Source organism: Enhydra lutris, unplaced genomic scaffold (genome assembly GCF_002288905.1).
Source record: "Enhydra lutris kenyoni isolate GAN:26980312 unplaced genomic scaffold, ASM228890v2 scaffoldscaffold13, whole genome shotgun sequence".
NCBI classification, from domain to species: Eukaryota; Metazoa; Chordata; class Mammalia; order Carnivora; family Mustelidae; genus Enhydra; species Enhydra lutris.
In genome coordinates, this window is record NW_019154097.1 from 46,226,364 (window position 1) to 46,245,202 (window position 18,839).

At 57.8% G+C, this 18,839-nt stretch overlaps 1 protein-coding gene across 1 annotated transcript in view; it reads right to left on the bottom strand.

Annotated features, from left to right (window-relative positions):
- Positions 1-7,668: 7,668 nt before the first annotated feature.
- The window catches only part of LOC111145490 (elastin), a 30,320-nt gene continuing 19,149 nt past the window's right edge, over positions 7,669-18,839 (bottom strand). The window contains exons 20-37 of the mRNA XM_022500384.1: positions 18,078-18,131; positions 17,397-17,513; positions 17,106-17,156; positions 16,639-16,725; positions 15,737-15,793; positions 14,788-14,871; positions 14,605-14,664; positions 14,065-14,169; positions 13,334-13,372; positions 11,871-11,924; positions 11,715-11,774; positions 11,378-11,452; positions 10,747-10,785; positions 10,487-10,540; positions 10,059-10,103; positions 9,626-9,655; positions 9,013-9,063; positions 7,669-7,778 (exon numbers count right to left, since the gene is read on the bottom strand). Of these exons, the coding sequence (XP_022356092.1) occupies positions 7,735-7,778; positions 9,013-9,063; positions 9,626-9,655; positions 10,059-10,103; positions 10,487-10,540; positions 10,747-10,785; positions 11,378-11,452; positions 11,715-11,774; positions 11,871-11,924; positions 13,334-13,372; positions 14,065-14,169; positions 14,605-14,664; positions 14,788-14,871; positions 15,737-15,793; positions 16,639-16,725; positions 17,106-17,156; positions 17,397-17,513; positions 18,078-18,131 (1,106 nt within the window). The 3' untranslated portion in view covers positions 7,669-7,734. The remainder of the gene's footprint in view (positions 7,779-9,012; positions 9,064-9,625; positions 9,656-10,058; positions 10,104-10,486; positions 10,541-10,746; positions 10,786-11,377; positions 11,453-11,714; positions 11,775-11,870; positions 11,925-13,333; positions 13,373-14,064; positions 14,170-14,604; positions 14,665-14,787; positions 14,872-15,736; positions 15,794-16,638; positions 16,726-17,105; positions 17,157-17,396; positions 17,514-18,077; positions 18,132-18,839) is intronic.

Here is an 18,839-nt window from a genome sequence, read left to right on the forward strand (position 1 = left end):
GGAAGACAATGCTGGTCCTGTAAGACGAACAAAAAAGACGGAGCGTCTGTCCCTGGTAGGAACTGCTTGTCAGCCCCAGTTCCCGGCAGAACCAGGGACTGGATCATCAGATCGGACATGTTCAGTCGCTTGTATAAGGTATTACGTATTTTCTTTTCTTTTTTTTTTTAAAGACAAAAAAAGGAATTTTGTATTTTTAAATGATACTATCGTTCGAGTACTGTTTTTCATCTTTGGAGGACTCTTTGTGAACTCCGCTTTTGCGCGGTGATGGGATGACCGTGTTTTATTCGAGTGGTCGAGTACGTCTGTGACTTACAAGTGAGAATGAGTACGTGTGTGGGGTGGGGAGCAAATTGAGAGCCCCCGTTTGGATCCATTAAGTTTTAGGAGTCTGTTTGCCATATATATGACGTTTGCTCAAAAATATCTTACTGATGGGAGGCACCTGGGTGGCTCAGTGGGTTAAAGCCTCTGCCTTCAGCTCGGGTCATGATCTCAGGGTCCTGGGATCGAGCCCCGCATCGGGCTCTCTGCTCAGTGGTGAGCCTGCTCCCCCCTCCTCCCCTGCCTCTGCCTACTTGTGATCTCTGTCTCTGTCAAATACATAAATAAAATCTTTTTAAAAATAAAAAAAATATTTTACTGATGGGGTTCACGATAAAAATTTTCGTGATGGGTCATGAGCCCTGGGGGAAAGGCTCGTTTACTCCAGGTCACTGATTAGGATTTGTCCGAAATTGCTAAGTTGGTGCCTGGCGAGAAACACAAGCTAGTGACAAGCAAGAAGCTCTGTGGGGATAAGGACGCTGTCACAGGATGAGCCCAAGACTGTCACCCAGGCAGGGGCCTACTCCTGAGCTGTCCTAGCCTCGGGACAAAAAGAGCTGGCATCACAGGATCCCTGTGGTCAGACACAGTCTGCCCCCTTCTCGCCCACTCTGGGTGACCTCACCCAGACACGTCGCTTGGTGACTCGCCTGCCCCGTCTTTGAACTGCAAGACCTGAGCACACAAATGTCTCCTTGGCGCCTCCACTTTGATGGCATATGGGCACCTCACGCTTAATGTGTCCAGGCCAGAGCTCTTAATGGGTGCCTGGGGCTGCTGTTCGCAGCGGTTCCTCATTTCTGTCAATGACATACCATCCTGTCGTGGGCTGGTGGCCTTGACTTCTCTCATTCTCTGCTTCTGCCCCTTGTGTCTGATCTGTTGGCACATTCTACTGCCTTTCTGCACAGCATATATCCAGAATTCCACCACTTCTCCCTCCTCCCTGGTCTAGCCGGGTGCACTGGGCAGTAGTCCCAGGTCATGTCCTCCTAATACCCTTCGGAGCTTCTGAACACATGGGTCAAAGCGTGACATTTTCTTGCTTTTAAACCCAAAGCCCTACTTCGATCTTTACAGGACTTAGCCTCTGGCTAGTTCTTTGCTTTTATTTCTTCTCTCTTTGCTCACCTTTGTTAACCATCGTGGGCCTCTTCTGCTGTTCCAACTTCCCAAGCATGTGCTCATCACTGGCTCTTTGACTGGAGGTCAGGTGTCCCCACCCATCCCAATAACTTAACATTCTCTGTCACTCCCTATCTCCTTCCCTGGCTTTTATTTCTTTCTAATTAAAAAAAAAATTTTTTTTAAGTTTATTTATTTATTTTTTAAAGATTTTATTTATTTGAGAGAGAGAGACAGAGAGAGCAGGAGTGAAAGGGGGAGGCAGAAGCAGACTCCCTGCTGAGCAGGGAGCCCGATGTGGGCCTTGATCCCAGGACCCTGAGATCACGACCTGAGCCGAAGGCAGATGCTTAACTGAGTGAGCCACCCAGGCACCCCCTAAAGTCTATTTATTTATTTTTTTAGTAATCTCTACCCCCAGCGTTGAGCGTGAACTCACAACTCTTCCCACTAAGCCAACCAGGTGCCCCTATCCCAGCTTTTAATCCTCATGGAGCTGAGTCTCCTGACAGTAGAGGGAATCCTTTATCAACTGTTTTCCTGGGGCTGCTCTAGAAAATTACCACAAACTTGGTTTAAGTGAGTATGTGTGTGGTGTGGGGAGCAAATTAAGAAACTACAGAAATTGGGGCGCCTGGGTGGCTCAGTGGGTTAAGCCTCTGCCTTCAGCTCAGGTCATGATCTCAGGGTCCTGGGATCGAGCCCCGCATCGGGCTCTCTGCTCAGCAGGGAGCCTGCTTCCCCCTCTCTCTCTCCGCCTGCCTCTCTGCCTACTTGTGATCTGTCTCTCTGTCAAATAAAATAAAATTAAATTAAAATCTTTAAAAAAAAAAAAGAAACTACAGAAATTAATTTGCTCCCTGTTCTGGAGACCAGAAGTCTGAAATCAGTTTGAGCCCAAGTTAAAGGCAGTGCACCTTCTGGAAACTCTAGAGGAGAATCAGTGCCTTTCCTCTTCAAGCTTCTCCTTTTTTTTTTTTTTCAAAGATTTTATTTATTTATTTGACAGAGAGAGAGACGATCACAAGTAGGCACAGAGGCAGGCAGAAAGAGAGAGGGGGAAGCAGGCTCCCCACTGAGCAGAGAGCCTGATGTGGGACTCGATCCCAGGACCCCGAGACCACGACCTGAGCCGAAGGCAGAGGCCCAATCCCCTGAGCCACCCAGGTGCCCCTAAGCTTCTCCTTTTTTATAAACTGTAGTTAAAAGCACATAATATGGGGCGCCTGGGTGGCTCAGTTGGTTAAGCCGCTGCCTTCGGCTCAGGTCATGATCCCAGGGTCCTGGGATCAAGTCCCACATCGGGCTCCTTGCTCAGTGGGGAGCCTGCTTCTCTCTCTACTCTGCCTGCCGCTCTGCCTGCTTGTGCTCTCCCTCTCTCTCTCTCTGACAAATAAATAAATAAAATCTTTAAAAAAAAAAAAAAAGCACATAATATAAATTTACCATCTTAATCATTTTTTTCTTTTAAGTAGGCTCCACGCCTAGCACAGAGCTCCAGTGCAGGACCCGAACTCACGACCCTGAGATCACGACCTGAGCCAAGATCAAGAACCAGACACCCAACCAAGAGAGCCACCCAGGAACCCCCATCTTAACCCCCCTTTTTTTGTTTTTGAGACAGATCGAGAGGGCGTGCTAGCTCGCACGCGCATGTGACCAGGGGAGGGGAGAAGAGAGAGAGAGAATCTTAAACAGGCTCCACGCCCAGTGTGGAGGCCGATGTGGGGCTCGATCCCAGGACCCCAAGATGGTGACCTGAGCTGAAATCAAGAGTCAGATGCTTCACCGACTGCGTCCCCCCTCCCCGGGGTGCCCCTGTTTGTTAAGCTTCGAATTTTGTTCACGTGTTCTATTCCTGATTTTGTTGAGTTGCGTATCTGTGTCCTCTCACGGTTCCCCGGGCTTCTCGGAGACAATTACTTTGCATTCTCTGCCAGGATGCTTATGGCTCTACATTTCTTCAGAGCTGGTCACTGGAGTTTCATTAGTTCCCTTTGGCACTGTCGTGTTTACCTGATTCTTGGTGATGTGTGGGTGTCCAGGCCCTGAAGGAGTAGACGCACCTTCAGACTCATTTTTTTTTTTTTTAAGATTTTATTTACAGGCTTTGCAGACTCATTTTAATAGCTCAAGACCTTTCCCTGCCCGTTCCCTGGATTTATGGGCCTGTCTTGGGGATCGTGTTATAGTGGGGCTGGAGCTGGGCTCATCTGTTGGGCCCACAGAGGGGTCCGTGGTTGGCTGGCCGGGCACCAAGTGGGTGGGCGTGGCTTCTGCTGGGTCCCTGAATGTGCTTCCGTTGTGATGCTGGCTGGTCCTTGGGTGGGCAGGCCTGCTTCCAGGCCATGGTACAGTGGGGTTGGAGCCAAGTCGGAGCCGTTTTAGGGACTGTAGTCAGGTCTGAGGCCAGCAGGGCTGTTTACTGGGGGCCAGATAGGGCCTGCTGCTCCTGGATCTTGTAGTGGTGGCGGGGGGGCGGGTGCCAGGATCATGGTCTGCCTTCAGCTTGGGTCATGATCCCAGGGTCCCAGGATCGAGCCCCTCATCAGACTCCCTGCTCAGCAGGGAGTCTGCTTCTCCCTCTGCCTCTGCTGCTCCCGCTGCTTGTGCACTCATTCTCTCTCACAAAAATAAGTAAATAAAATCTTAAAAAAAAAAAAATAATTACCAGAGAAGCCATCTGGTCCTGGGCTTTTCTTTGTTGGGAGATTTTTTTTTTGGTTGGGAGAATTTTGGTTATTGATTCAATCTCCTTGTTAGTCATCTTTTCAGATTTTCTGTTTCTTCACGATTCAGTCTCGCTCTGTTGTGTGTTTCTAGGAGTGTATCCGTTTCTTCTGGGTTGTCCCAATTTGTTGGCATACAGTCTGTCCCGATGGTTATGAGGATACTTGCGGTGGCATTTAGGGCCAACCGGGAAAATCTCCTGCATCCCACGAGCCTTCGCTGAATCACACCTGTGAAGACTGCTTTCCCACGTAAGGTAACTGTCAGGGCTGACTTACAGCTCTGCAAACTTCGCATGTTGAAGTCCTCCCCCCAGTACTTCCGATCGTGACTGCGTTTGGAGAGAGAGCCTTTAACGAGACAATTAGGTTAAAATGAGGTCATCGGAATGGGCTGTGGTCCAGCCTGACTTAAAAGGACCGAGGAGATTAGGAACAGATACAGATTGGAGGCCACCGTGGGGAGACACAGGGGGAACAGGCCGAGGAGGGGGGTCTCCGAAGTAGCCAAGCCTGTCCACACCTTGGTCTTGGAGTTCTGGTCTCCAGAACTGTGAGAAAATGGATTTCCGTTGTTGAAGCCCCCCGGTCTGGAGTGCTTGGCTGTGGCCCCCTGAGCAGACGAACACAGTAATATTCACAGGGTAGGGGAGCCGGTATCTTTGAGGCTCTCATCAGCCCAACACATTCACTGACCGTCTCTCTACCGGAGTGTATAGCCGAGGGAAGCCGAGGCGTTTCAGAATCTTTGTTCTTCAGACAGTGTTTAAGCCTCAGGGGAATTTACAGTCTGGGATGGGGCATGGATGGACGAGGGACAAAGAGGGGAACTGTCCTGTGTCACGCGGTGGTGGGCGCTTTGGAGAGAAAGCAGGAGGGGACAGGTGAGGGAGGAAGGGACGGTTTGTCATCTGAGGCGGGACACTGAGAAGGTGACGCTGGAGTCATTGGAGGCAGTGGGGGAGCCAAGCTCGTTGCTAGGCTGAGGGAAGGGCGCTCCGGGCAGGGGGGGACGGCAGATGCTGACCTGCAGGGGGGAGGCCTCCTCCCTGCCAGGCAAAGCGAGAGGGCCTGGCCTGGCAGAGGGCGGGGGAGCGGGAGGCGCGCTCAGAACAGCTGGTCCGACTCAGGTGGGGGCTCCGAGGCTGCGGGAAGGCCTCTGGCTCTGGCCCTGATGCCTTGACTTGACTTGGGTTTGAAAGGATTTGTTTTGGCTGCTACGTGGAGAGAAGGCTAAAGGGGGAGCCCCGGGGAGAAATTGCTTTTTTCACTCCACTGTGCTCTGGGATTTGCTCCCAGAGCATCAGCTCTCCCACTTCTCTTTCCATCCCAGCCCCTCCTGGCACCGCATGGGTCTTTGCAGGCAAAAGCACAGATACCCACACTCCCAACAAACAGCTCCCTCTGCATCCTGCTGCGTTAGGGGGGCTCCCATGGGGCCGTGGGGTTGGCTCTCCGGAGGTCGGTCGGATGCAGGCGTGACACCACGTGGGCCCTGGAAGTGGAATTGGTGGTTGGGGGAGGGGATTCTAGAATCTGGCACCCAGGGCGTGGTCTGAAGGGGAGTGGGGGGGTGCGCCTGGGTGGCTCAGTGGGTTAAAGCCTCTGCCTTCGGCTCAGGTCATGATCTCAGGGTCCTGGGATCAAGCCCAGCATTGGGCTCTCTGCTCAGTGGGGAGCCTGCTTCCTCCTCTCTCTCTGCCTGCCTCTCTGCCTACTTGTGATCTCTGTCAAATAAATAAATAAAATCTAAAAAAAAAATAAAAATAAAGGGGAGTCGTGGGCTCCAGGTGGGCCTGGGCTCAGGTCCCGTGGATTTCTGGCCCTGAGGGGAGGGGAAGGGCCTTGGGAATGGGGGCCTCCGAGCCTCCCAGAAGAACCGAAGCAGGGCCGTGTGGGTGAACAGCACTTCCTTCCCGGGGATGTCTCACAGGGAGGTCTTCTGGTTCGCTTAAGTGGGGCCATTTCTCCCCTCTCCACATGGCTGTGCACCAAGGCCAAGGGTTTGGTCTGGTCCACCCCTTCAGCTCTGCCGTCAGCATCTGGAGTCCCCCTGCCAGGCTCTGTGCTCAAGGTCTAGGGCCCAAGGGCTAGGCCTGGGGAAGGCGTGGCTGGCTGGGAGACCCACTTGGGTGGGTCTGGCCCCGCCAAGGGGCTTTCCTTGTTAAAGGGTGAGCAGAACTTGGGGGAGGGGTTGGTACACCCAGGGGCCGGAATCGGAGGGCAGGTGATTTTGGTAAATAGCTCCCCCCTGCCCCCCAGCAAATACACCTTGAAGAACAGAAGTTCCCATTCCCACCCCCGGGCAGATGAGAGAGGACAAAGTAGGCCACAACAGTTTCCTTCCGAAGGTTTTCATTTATTAGTCTTTTCTCAAGCAGTTAATTCTCTTTCCGTATTTCAAAGAAAAAAAAAATGTATTTCATCCAGAGTTATACCAAAATGATTAAAATTAATCTTCTACTGGGGAATATAGCTCCCCAGATCAGAAGAAAAAAAAATTTTGTTTTTTAATTAACCACGAAAATAAAACCAGGAGAACATCAACAATCAAAAATCATCCCCAAATATCCAGGACAAAAAATAAAATATTTATTGATCTATCACAGCGAGACACAAAGAGACGGGCGGGGCACGGGTGGGAAATGCTCCCAAAACAAGGGTTCGAGGGAGGGTCGGGGGATACAGTACTGCATGGGGGGGACCCAGGTCGGGGAGGAGATTCCTGCCGCCCCAGCTGGCATGCTCCTCGCACCCTGGGTACTCAGGCCCCATCGTAGGGGTGTGTGCGGAAGGGTGGAGGAGGGGTACAGGCCGTCCGGACTGGTTAAACAGGCTGATGGTGGGGGCCCCCAGCCAGGTAGCGGTGCTGGGCGGTTAGCTGGGGACAAGGATGGATGGACGGATGGACAGATGGCTGGATGAATTCCACAAGAGCAAGAAGGCTGTTCCCAATGTTGGGGGGGGTGGTCTTCCCATCCGCAGGTGTCCCAGACTTGGGGAGTAAGTCAGGGGCTGGGGGCTGAGAGGTGGTATGACCGAATCCAGCTTGAGCCTTTAGGTGCTTGGGTACCAACTGGACCGCAGCCGGGGTGGGGGGTGGGGGTTCCTGATGGGCAGGGGGGAGGTGGGACTGCCCAGGGAGTGTCCGCACCATCTTCAGAGGAGCCCCGGGGAGGGGGTTCCCAAGGGGCTGCCCTTCCCTCCTCCCTCCCCCCAGGAAGATGAGAGCACCAGCAAGTAGCACCAAATTCCCCTGGAGATGGAGAGTGTATGGAGGGGGAGCTCCTGGGTGGGAAGGGGGTGGGGGCAGGGGGCTAAGCCCACCCACCCCTGGCCTCTGAAGTCAGGGGGGCCTCCTGGGGCCCGCTTGGCCACCACTCTTGTTTCCTTGCTTTGTGGATTTCCAAGGCCACCCAGCCTGGCCTGTCCCCTCCTGGGGTGGGGACTGGGGAGGGGCGACGGGGGGAGGGGTCATAAGGGGTTTACATTCTCCACCAAGCAGTAGCACCAACGTTGATGAGGTCGTGAGTCAGGGGTCCTGGGACGCTCACTTTCTCTTCCGGCCACAGGATTTCCCCAGGCAGGCCCCAGCTGGGCGAGAGGAGGCACCCATGACGGTCTGACCCCTCCCAGGGCCTGCTCAAGCCCCTGCCCACTCAGACCAGCTCCAGACTCTTCTTGGACCCACATCAACGCGGTGGGGAACAAAGGCTCCAAAGCCATGAGAAACCTGGCCACAACCTCCTGCCAAACTCTGAGCCATCGCGCTGCCCTAATTCCTATCAGGCAGGGGGGTGGGAGCAGGGCCCATGGGATGGTGGTAATCAAGGCTCAGGGAGGGGAAGGGGGCCTGGCCCGGAGAAGGTCTCTATATTCTGAGTCCACTGCATTTGGGAAGCCTTCAGCAAGCACCCTGATTGGCAAGCCTTGTTCTAAGCCGTCAGGGCACCGCTGTAGGGCCTGGAGTCCTTCTGCCCCTGATGGAACCCAACGCAGCTGCTTACCGCCACCTGGTGGTACTGAGCCACCGAGTGGGGCCGGGACAGGCTTCTCCCGGTGAAGCTGCTCCTGGGGGTCTGGAACCCGGTGGGATCGGGCCACAGGCAACAAGTCGTGCCCGACGGAGAGGTGCGTACCCCGGAGAGGGTCAGGCTGCCCTTGCCTCTGCCTCTCCCTGCCCTGGCCCCAGCTGCCCCATCGAGGACTGGGGAGTGGGTGCGGATAGAAGGGAATCTGCAGCCTGAGCAGACCAGGAGGGAGCTGGCCTCTTTGGGTCTCCTTTGAGCACTGTTGGGAGGTTCCTTGGGGGGTGGTGACCATTACCTGCCCCCCCCCAACTCCCAGAGGCACATCTGCATCTTTGAGCGAGGGTGGGGCTCTGTCTGGGCCCGGGGTGGCTTCTGCCCACACTGCTTGGCTGGGGGCACCTTGGGTCCCCATCCACCCCTCAAATTCCCTGACTGTAGGGGTCTGTTGTCCCATGAACCCTCTCTCTCTTCTGTTTCTCCCTTGACCTCCTCCCTTCTCTTTCCCTTGGCTCCTCCTGGTGGGGGTGGGGTGAGCTGCTGGGAGGGAGAAACTGCCAGGGCTGGCTTAGGGCGAGCCAGGAGGGTCCCAGGCCCGCTAGTAGCTCTGGGTGTCTGTGTCAGAGGTAAACACAGGGATGGGGATGAGGCATCTGGCTCCCCCCGACCTCCCCACTCCCTTCCCACTAGGCCTAGTCCAAATGTCGCGCCCCTCTCCCAGGCTGATGGATCCCAGCCCTCTGTCTCTGTCTGGCCCCCTCCCTGCACTGCCCTCTCCCAGGGGCTGGGTCTCTACTCACCTTGGTATCCCAGGGCTCCCAGGGCCCCTCCATAGGGCTTGGGAGGTTTGCCTGTGGAGGTAAGGGTGGAGGTTGGGAAGGGGGCCGGGCTTTGCTGCGTTTCCCCGAACCTCCACCATGTACCAGGCCTCTAGCCGTCACAGAAGGTTCTGAACACCTTCCTGACCCCAGCCTGGCCTTCAGTCTCACCCATCTGGAACTTTGCTGTGGTCCTTGTGGAGGGTATCCTGCCCATGGAGGTCTGAGCAGCTAGGAGGGCGACCCCTGCCCCCCAGCCAGACCCCGGGCCACGCAAACTGCCCCACCTAATATGCCTGAGGCTTTGGCCTCCCTGGTCACCTTACGCATTTCCTTTCCTTTTCTGTGGGGCCGACAGGCTCTCCAGTTACACCAGAGACCTGGCCGGCCCAGGTCTCTATCTCCTGGTGTCCCGTCACATGCTGGGCAGGGAGCCCCAGGAATGGGATCCTTGCCCCCAACCCTATATCCCATGGCTGAATTTCCTTGATATCAGAGAGCCAGCCCTGGGGGGCCGTGGCCACGGTCACAGCTGCCACAGTAGCCCCTAACCCCTCCCATCCCCCCATGAAAATAGCTTAGTGCCCTGACTCACCACCAATGCCCAGGCCCCCAGCTGCGCCACCTGCGGGACAAGGAGAGGGGCTGTGAGTGAGTCTGCTCTGGGGAGCCCGCCCAGCCTCCCCAGGGCCCCTGTCCCCACCCTGGGGGCAGCCAAGCTCTGGGCCTGGGTGTCAGGAGCCCTGGGCTCAGCCTCACTCCTTGCATGACCTTGGGCCAGCCCCTGGCACTGTCTGAGTCTCAGTCTGCCGCATCTGGAACGTGGAGCTTTGGAAAAGCTGATGCTCCCTGGCTTTGCAGGGGAGGGGGAGGGGAAGGAGGGGAGGCCCAGCTTTGTGTAAGGGAGGTCATGGGTTTACCACCGGGGCCTGACTCTGATCTCAGATGAAGCAGGGGTTGGGGAGGACTGGGTTGCAGCACAAGGCGGGGGCGGGGGGGGGGGGGGGGGACAGGGAGCACGGGTTTACCTGGGTAAATAGGGGACAGTCCGAAGCCGGGTCTTGCTGCAACTCCTGTGGGAGGACCTCGGGGTTGGTGTGGGGCAGGCCCTGCTTCCCTCCCCTGGCCTCTTGCCCAGGACCACCTCCTCCCTGCCACGTGCCCCTGGTTGGCAGATCAGCTTTCCTTACAAGCTTTGTGTCTGCCTGGAATCCTGGTTGGGGGGGGCGCCCATATCCCCGGCTCATCAGCCAGGTGTCTGTCGCCCACAGTGTGCCCGCTGGCCTGAGGTCTGCTGCGCCTTTCCTGGGGCAGAATGGTCCCTTTCCTGGACTGTCCCTTCCGCCCTCTCGCTTGTGTCCTTGTGCTGGCTACGGTTCCAGGAGCCCCCCGCTAGCCAGACGGGCCTCCTCTAGACCCAGGCAGAGCAGAGGTTCTCGAAGAGAGGTGGCCCTACCTCCAACTTGGAATGGCCTGGTGGCTCCCAGGACACCTTCAAGGCCAGCGGCACCTGAGAAGAGGGTGGATGGGGGCTCGGACGAGGCACAGCTGAAGGGGCCCTGAGCATCCCCCTCTGGTTCTGGGGACAGGGACATCCTGCACAGGCCTTCAGGGCTCCTGTGAGCAGGACTGAGTGGGACCTGGGGCACGGACAGGGCAACGGAGTTGCAGCAGAAGCAGCTGCCTGGGCAGAGGGAGGCCGAGGAGGAAACTCACCATATTTGGCTGCTTTAGCAGCTGCGGCTGGGGACACACCTGGGGAGACACGGGGCCAGAGGGCTCAGGAACTGCTCCCCCCTCCCAGAGCCATGTGCCCTCCTGGCCTGCTCCCCACTTGTCACCTGCCACCGTCCACCTGCCACTCTCCCTCATCTACCCATCACCCCCCCACCCAGTGCACACTTTAGTGAGTTCTTCCCCCGTGTCCAGTCTGGAGCACGGGGACGAGATTTGGGCCAATTTAGGCAGGGGGGACACAAAGACAACCCACGAAAGAGTGACATGTCAACACAAGCCCCCCCGCGGTGGCAGAGACTTCAGGGAAACACATTTCCCTGCCGGCTTTGCTGTTCTCCTCTGGAAAATGGGCACAGCCACCCGCATCCCGATGAACTCCCACTTAAAGCGGGCGGGTGGGCTGAGGCAGGAGACAGACAGGAGGGGGCGCCCGGCTGCACGAGGTGGCCCCAGCGGGCGCTTGCTGAAGGTCCTTCAAAGGCTGGGGCGGTGTGGCAGGGAGGAAGAAATCTCAGTCTCTCTCTCTCTCTCTCTCTCTCTCTCACACACACACACACACACACACACACGTGTGCCCCCTGCACCCTCTGATTCCACAGCAGTTCCTCACCTCCAAAGCCCCCAACCCCTGGGATGGCTCCTCCGGCTCCGAGCCCCGCTCCCAGGGCTCCGGCTCCCCCGAGGCCTGTGGAGAGAGCTGTGTGTTAAACTGTGTGTCAAACTATGGGTGGGAATGGCAGGTCTGTCTGCCAGACTGGGGGGGGCTCCTCCCGGGATCCAGGTAGAACCTGAGCTCCCAGGGTCTCTCAGGGCTTAGTGGGGCCAGGGTGTGGCCTGGGCTCTGGGGAGATGACGCCCCTGAGGGCCCCGGGGCACGGTCAGAAGCCCCCCTCCCCAACCCAGCCCGAGGGCCTGGGCGGTCGTGCCCACCCCCAACCAGTGCTCACCATACTGGGCGGCTTTGGCGGCGGCTTTGGCAGCAGCGGCTGAGGCCGCAGGTCCGACTCCTGGGGACACAGAAGGAGCTCAGGGTTGGGGGGGAAGGGGACTCTCCACTGGTCTGTCTTCCTCCCTGCCCAGCCTGTCCTGGGCTTCCGACTCACCTGCCACACCGCCTGGGATGCCTGCTCCTCCGAGAGCCCCGGCCACTCCAGCTCCTGCGGAGGGAAAATGGAAAGTCAGTTTCCCAATTTCTTTAGGACGGGGGCTCCCTGGCCCAGGGACGCTAGGCAAGCAGACAGGTGGCCAAAGCCATGTGACCCAGTGGGAAGGGGCATGGGACAGACACCTGGGGCTGAGTCCCAGCTCTGTCCTGCCCAATTGGGCAAGCCCCCCCCCCCCCGCCCCAACCCGAGCCTTGGCCTGCCCATTTCTTTTCCTTCCCAACCAGTTAGTGCTGGGAGCCACTGGCGGCCATGAGCTGCTGAGGGGCAAAGCTAGTCTTAGGTTCTGACAGTCCTGTGTTCAAATTCTGCTTTCTCCTCTCTTAGTTGTCACCTCTCTGAGCCGCAGAGCTGGGGATCATTACCCTGCTCATGCTGCGGGCATCTGGGGGAGCCAAGGGACACCCCCCACACCCGGTGCACACGCTCTGAGTTCTGAACCACCGCCCAGGGCTGAGCTGCCGGGTGTGGTCACGGCTAACACCTGATGCAACGTTCACCGTTCTCTGCGCTTTGCAAAGAGTCGCCTGCTTCTCATTCGCTACAGCGGGGAAGGTAGGGCCCCTTAGCATCCCCACTTTGCAGATGAGAAAATTGAGGCACACCAGAGGTTAAGCAGTGTCCTCGAGTTTCCACCAGCAACATGTGGCTTGGGAGCCGGTGCCCTCAACTGCTTTGTTTCCCTGGTAACATCTGTTAGACTCAGACAGGCCAGCCGCCTGCCGGGAACAGAAGAGGGGCCTGTGGGTCACCAGGCCCGTGGGGGGTGGGGGCTGAAGAAGCCGGGATTTTCCGAGGTGGAAACTGGCCCCAAGCGGGCTGGCCAGGGCTGGTTGGCGGTTCCCTGGCAGGGGCCCCAGTCCGGCTTCTCGGAGGCCAGGAATGCTGGGGCCACAGACAGCATGGGTCTAGCTGTCCAGGCGGGGCTTGCCACGTCCTCCGGGCTCGCTGCTGAAGGTCCCAGCTGCCGGAGGCTTGCTGTTGTGCTGACAGCAAGGTGGGCGGGAGGCCGAGGGCCTAGGCGAGGTGTCCCGGCTCTGCTGGGGAGGCAGGCCTGGGCCCTGGCCCCTGGCCTTGGGTCCCATGAAACTGTCGGGGGCCAGGAGGGCCTTAGGGACCGTGGTCCTCCTCAAGGAGCTGCCACCATGGGTGTTGGAAATGTGAGGGGCGTTTTGAGTTGTCCCAGAGCTGGGGGCATGACAGGTATTTAGCGAGCAGGGACCAGGTCTACTAAACCATCGTTAATGTGTCCTAGAAACTGCCTTTCCCCACCCTGACCCTCCTAGCCCTGTGCTGTGGGCTCTGGGCACTGGGCCGCAGCCCCATGGAGGGGAGATGGCTTGGTCAGGGCCAGGTGGGGCAGCAAACAGACTGAGCACAGGGCCGTTGGGGAGGGCACTCACCGTATTTGGCTGCTTTAGCTGCGGCCAGGGTTCCAGGGACTGGGGGAAAAGAGAAAAAAGGAAAAGGGGGCCGGTCAGCCGCCGAGATCTGTGCCTGGGCATTCTGCCTCCTCCAGGGAGCCGTCCCTGACTTCCTCAGCCTTCCTTGCTCCTCTCAAGGCTCTGAAACCGTGGTGCCCTAGCCAGGAGCTCACCCTGCCAGGTAGAGAGCCCCGGTATCTAACCGTGCTGTGGCCAGCCTGGTCTGGGGCTGGTTGAAGGCTGAACCATGCCTCTTCCTTCTGTCTGCCCTTTCCTTCTCCTCCAGGCACAGTGTGATCTGCCTGAGGCTGGATGCGGAGCAGGCAGGAGGTGAAGACCTGGAGGTCCTAGTGGCCCCCTTACCATACATAGCGTGCTACTGGAGGGCAGCCAGACCGGCCCCCTCAGGCCCACTGACCCCACAGACCTCCACCCTCCTTTCTGGGGTAGTGGGTTACTTTTCCGTTTGGAACCCTTGTCACTCGTCTAACTGAGTGGGCAGAAACTCTGAAATCTAGCGGCCTGGGGCCCCCTTTGCCCAGCCTGCCACCCGTCTGTTACCCGGTCGTCTCTGATGGCTCAGGAGAACCTAATGGGGGATTCACTACAAGGCCCCGAGTGAGGCTGCTTGGGATGTGCGGGCAGGAAGAGGGGTCCCCCTCCTCTGAGCTCAGGGGGCAGTTTCTGCCTAGGCCCAAAAGGCCCCTCACCTGCACCAGCTCCAAACCCAGGAACACCAGCACCAACTCCGAATCCGGGGACGCCGGCACCAACCCCAAAGCCAGGAACGCCGGCAGGAAGTCCGGCTGCAGCCCCTGGGGGACATGGGCAGTGGTGGAGGGGGCACAGCAGGCAGGGAGCATGCGCAGGGAGCATGGCGGGTCCTGCCTGGGGAGCTGAGTCAGCCCCCCGCGGGGGGACCCAGACACAAGTAGGGGCCTCCTGCCACTGAACCTGCCCTCTATAGCGCCACCAAGAATGGTCTTCCTAAAACGCCCACCGACTGCCAGGTCCAGCCCCTCCCAGGCTGGCATTCTGGGCTACACGGTGGTTGTGGACACTGCACGTGTCACACTGGAGGACAGGGAGGGAACTCGGAGGTCGCTTGGCTAGTGTGGGACCCAGGACTTGAACCCAGGTCTCCTGCATGCCCGATCTGTGCTTCCAAGCCCTCTGGTGGCTGCTCTGGGACCCAATGAGGCTGCGTATCGTGGAGGGTGGGGAGGGCGCCCCTCAGGCTCGGTACTCACGGTACTGGGCTTTGGCGGCTGCCTTAGCAGCGGCTTTGGCTGCAGCGGGGGTCCCTACTCCTGCAGGGAGAGGGAGGGAGGGAGTTCAGGGTCAGGGACAGCACCCAGGGAGGATTCAGGGTCAGGGACAGCACCCAGGGAGGATTCAGAGGCCCCTCAGGCCCGCTCACTCAGGCAGCTCACCTGCAACACCTCCGGGGCCAATGCCAATGCCGGGACCCACGCCGGGACCCACGCCGGGACCCACGCCGACCCCGGGGCCTAGCCCTGCAAGAGTGAGAAGAGCTCATTCTTAACCAGGTCATGACCAAGGACGGAAACTGACAGAAAGAGCCGCAGGCTCTTGTCCCAGCCCGGACAAGTAATGTGTGACCGTCACATTACTTTCCCTCCGGGGGCCTCAGGTGCCTCATCCCTGCAAGGAGGCATATACAGGACCGGGAGCTCTTAACCTCTGGGGGACAAGGACCCCTTTGGGGCTTCTGAGGGTGGCGGAGGCAGTTACACAGTAAAGGGAACTCGGCGAGACGGGTAGACCCGTGTTCAAAGCTCAGCTTTGCTGCCATTGAGCTGAGCAAATGTGGGGCATGACTTAAGCTCCCAGACTCTCAGTTTGCACGTCTGTAAAATGGGACTGGTGGTACCAGCCCCATAGAGTGGGTGTCAGGATTGCCTCTGCACAGAGTAGCTTGGCCAAAAAGGGGTCATTTGCCATACATGAGTTTGGGGGTCAGCAGACCAGGAGTCAAGGTGTTCTCTGGCCTAGACAGTGCTAGACTTTGTGATCAGAACCTTGATGTCTGCAGGTTCCTAAGGCTAAGGCATAGGGACCCCCCCCCCACTTCCTGGCCCAGAGGCTGGCGTACGGTGGGAATCTGTCAAGTGGGGCTGCTGTGGCTTGCCGTACTCAGGAAGGTGTGGGTGCCTGGGGCTGCCAGGGTGGGCTCTGGAGATAGTAAGAGATGGAGAGAGCTTCATCAGGGGCCAAGAAGTACTCTAGGAGGCTGGGAGTCCGGTGAACCCAGCCTGAGGTCCAGAGGCGGGCAGGCCCCAGCCAGATCTGGGCTGGAGCTGGGGGCAATGCTCCACAATGGGGGCTGGGGGCAGAATGGGGGGTTGGGGGGACACTTACCAAACTGGGCGGCTTTGGCGGCGGCTTTGGCAGCTGCCGCGGCTGGGGTCCCTACTCCTAGAGAGATGAAGAGTAGGGGTCAGGGGGCAGTCCCCGACACCCCGCTGCACATCGCCTTCCCCATCCCCTATTCTGGAAAGATCCCCTGTAGGGAAGTGTCCCTTCCCCTAGAAGACCCTCCCCACGCTCTCTCCTTCGACTGTAGACAGACAGGGAAGCACAGACAGTCAGCCTGGCGGCCAGGCCTGCCCTGAAGCTGGCCCCCTAGCCAACCTGGGCACTGTGACCTTCGGGCTCTGGCTATGGCAGAGGGGAGCCCAGCACTGATGGGGAGAAGCCCAGACCCTCTCCCTAAGCCTCTAGAAGCCTTGTGCGGCTTTCTGTGAAAGGTTGTGTTCATTAAAAAAAAAAAAAAATCCTAACACTGCTTATATCCCAAACTGGAGGAAATGGTTCGTTTTGGTGGTGGTGGGGAACCTCAAAAGGAAAATTTTTCTCCCAGAAAGAAGGCATGCTGAAGAGACATCGGGTGGGGACAAACAAGGAAGTCTGTAACTTATCTCCATGTGACTTTATCTCTTCTCTTTGGCCTCTGACTGGCGGGGGAGAATGAACCCAGGAGAGCCAAAGGGTAGCCCAGGCAGGCCCTCCCACCTGGTCTGGGACCAGAAAGGCCACTGGAGTAAAGTAGTTTCACCGCCGAGCTGGATGACAGCTGGCTTCCAAGCCTCCCTAGCAAGCTAGGATCCCTTGGACGGTCTTCGTTCCAAGCAGGGGAATTTGCCCACCCTCCCCCCCATTCTCTTGTCAAGTCTGCAAAAGGGTGCACTTGACCTGGGCAACGCCAGGGATCCTTCCATGAGACAAGCCAAACCTGTCTCGGGGTTGGGGATGCCGCTCACCTGGCACACCTCCTGTGCCTGGGACACCTGCCACTCCGTCTCCGATCCCCGGCACCAGCCCTCCCAAGGCTCCAGCGCCTCCAGCACCTGGAGGAAAGAGGGGCGTCAGCTCTGTCCCTAGAATTGCGGGCTTCTTGGGAGAGCGAAGGGCGGAGGTAGTGTGGGGAACAGAAGGGCAGCAAGGACTTGCTGGTTGGGGCTGGGGGTGATGAGCAGGGCCCCAGTAATCACAGTGCTGGGCGACTGAAGAGAGCAGAAGGGTTCAGAGTGGCTTTGGAAGATGGGGTCAGGGACCCCCGACCTTGACCTGGACAGAGAGGGAAGCAAAGGCCCGAGTGCAAGGTGGCTTCGTCCTCACTCTGGGGGAGGGCTCTGAGCTTGGGGCCTGGGCCCCCTGAGGGAGCAGGGCTGGGGAGGAGCAGAGGTCACTGGCCTTGGCGTGGGGACAGGCAGGCTGGGGCACTTACCATACTTGGCTGCCTTGGCCGCGGCTGCCTGGGCAGCCGCTGCTGCTTGAGCTGTGGTAGGGGAGGGGGGAGAGAGAGAGCCCTTCAGAACCCCCCTGGATCTCTGGGGAGGGGAGGGCTGTGCTTACAGCGCTCTTACCCAAAGTTGCTGGAGTCCCTCGCTGCACCCCCCCACCCCAGCTCCTCCCTGAGTGCTCTGAACCCTAGCCTGTGCTCCCCTGCACCCTTCCCCCCATAGCCCTACAAAAGAAAAGCCTTCTCCCAGTGTCCCCATGTGGAATTCAGGCTTACGGGTAAGCGCGGCTCCAGGAACCCCTCCGACTCCAGCTCCTATACCGTAACCAGGAAAGCCCCCAGCACCAACCCCGAAAGTGGGAATGCCTCCAACTCCCACTCCGGCTCTGGCCCCTGCAGGGGGGAGAGAATCAGGTGGAAAAGCATCTCAGTAAGAGGGGCTGGGGAGGGATCGGGGGGGGGGGTGGGGGGATGCTGGTCAGCTGGAAAAGAGGAGGCAGGTCTCCCTCAAGTCTGGTTCGTGAAGGACCAGAAACCATAGAACACATGCGCCCCTGAAGGGAGTCTTTACTGACATCCCCCTCCACCCCCCCAGTGCTCTCCAACCCCTCTCTTCTCTGAGCACTTGGGGAAGGGCCCCATCGTTGGCCTTGGAGAGACTGTGGGCAGGTTCCATATCCCTAAGCAGGTTTAGGCTCCTCTGAGAGGGTCCCGATTAGGGCAGGGAGGATCAGGGACGCTGTCTCCACTGGGAATGCCAGACTGGGACTCTCCCATTACTCAGCCCCGTGGCCTCATGGTAGGAGACAACTGGAGGAGACATTGCATGGGGACCCAACAGTTCCAGGTCCCAGCTCAGCCAGTGACTTGCTGGTGACTTGCTGTGTGACCCTGACCAAGTCACTCCCCTTCTCTGGCCAGAACAGCACGGGGCAGAGCTATCAGCGTAGGACTCACCGTATTTGGCTGCTTTGGCGGCTGCTTTAGCAGCTGCAGCTGGTGACACAGCCCCTGGAGAGATCAAGGGGGACACAAATGACACAAGGGCCTACCTGTCCATTCATCAACGCATATCCCCCTCTACTCATCTGTCCATCTGCCTACTTAACCATCCATTCATCTACCCATTGATCTACCCATTTGATCTGTCCCTTTGTTTGTCTATCCTTGGACTTCGATCCACCCACTCAACCAACGTAAGTCTCTTCCATCCACGCACTCACTCACCCATCCACTTCGCCACTCCTCTGCCTACCTATCCATTCATCTAGATATCCAATGTTTCATTTTACATTTGCCTTCTGCTCACCCATCTCATCATTTACTCATCTACCCATGTGCTTATCCATCCATCATCCATCCCTCCACCCACGCATCCATCTACCCACCCGTCATTCTCACCACTTAGCTAGTGCCCTACCTGCCTTTCCATCTGTCTTTCCATCTCTGCATTCATCTCTCCATGTCTCTCCTTCTAGTTGTCTCTTCATTTACACATTCCCTCGTCCATGAGCTTGTCTACTCATCTACATGGCCATTCACAGACATACTCAGTTGTCCATCTCACCATGATCCATCCATCCATCCATCCATCCATCTTGCCATCCATCCATCCATCCATCCATCTCACCATCATCCATCCATCCATCCATTTCAGCATCATCCCTCTATCCATCCATCCCTCCATCTCACCATCATCCATCCATCCATCCATCCATC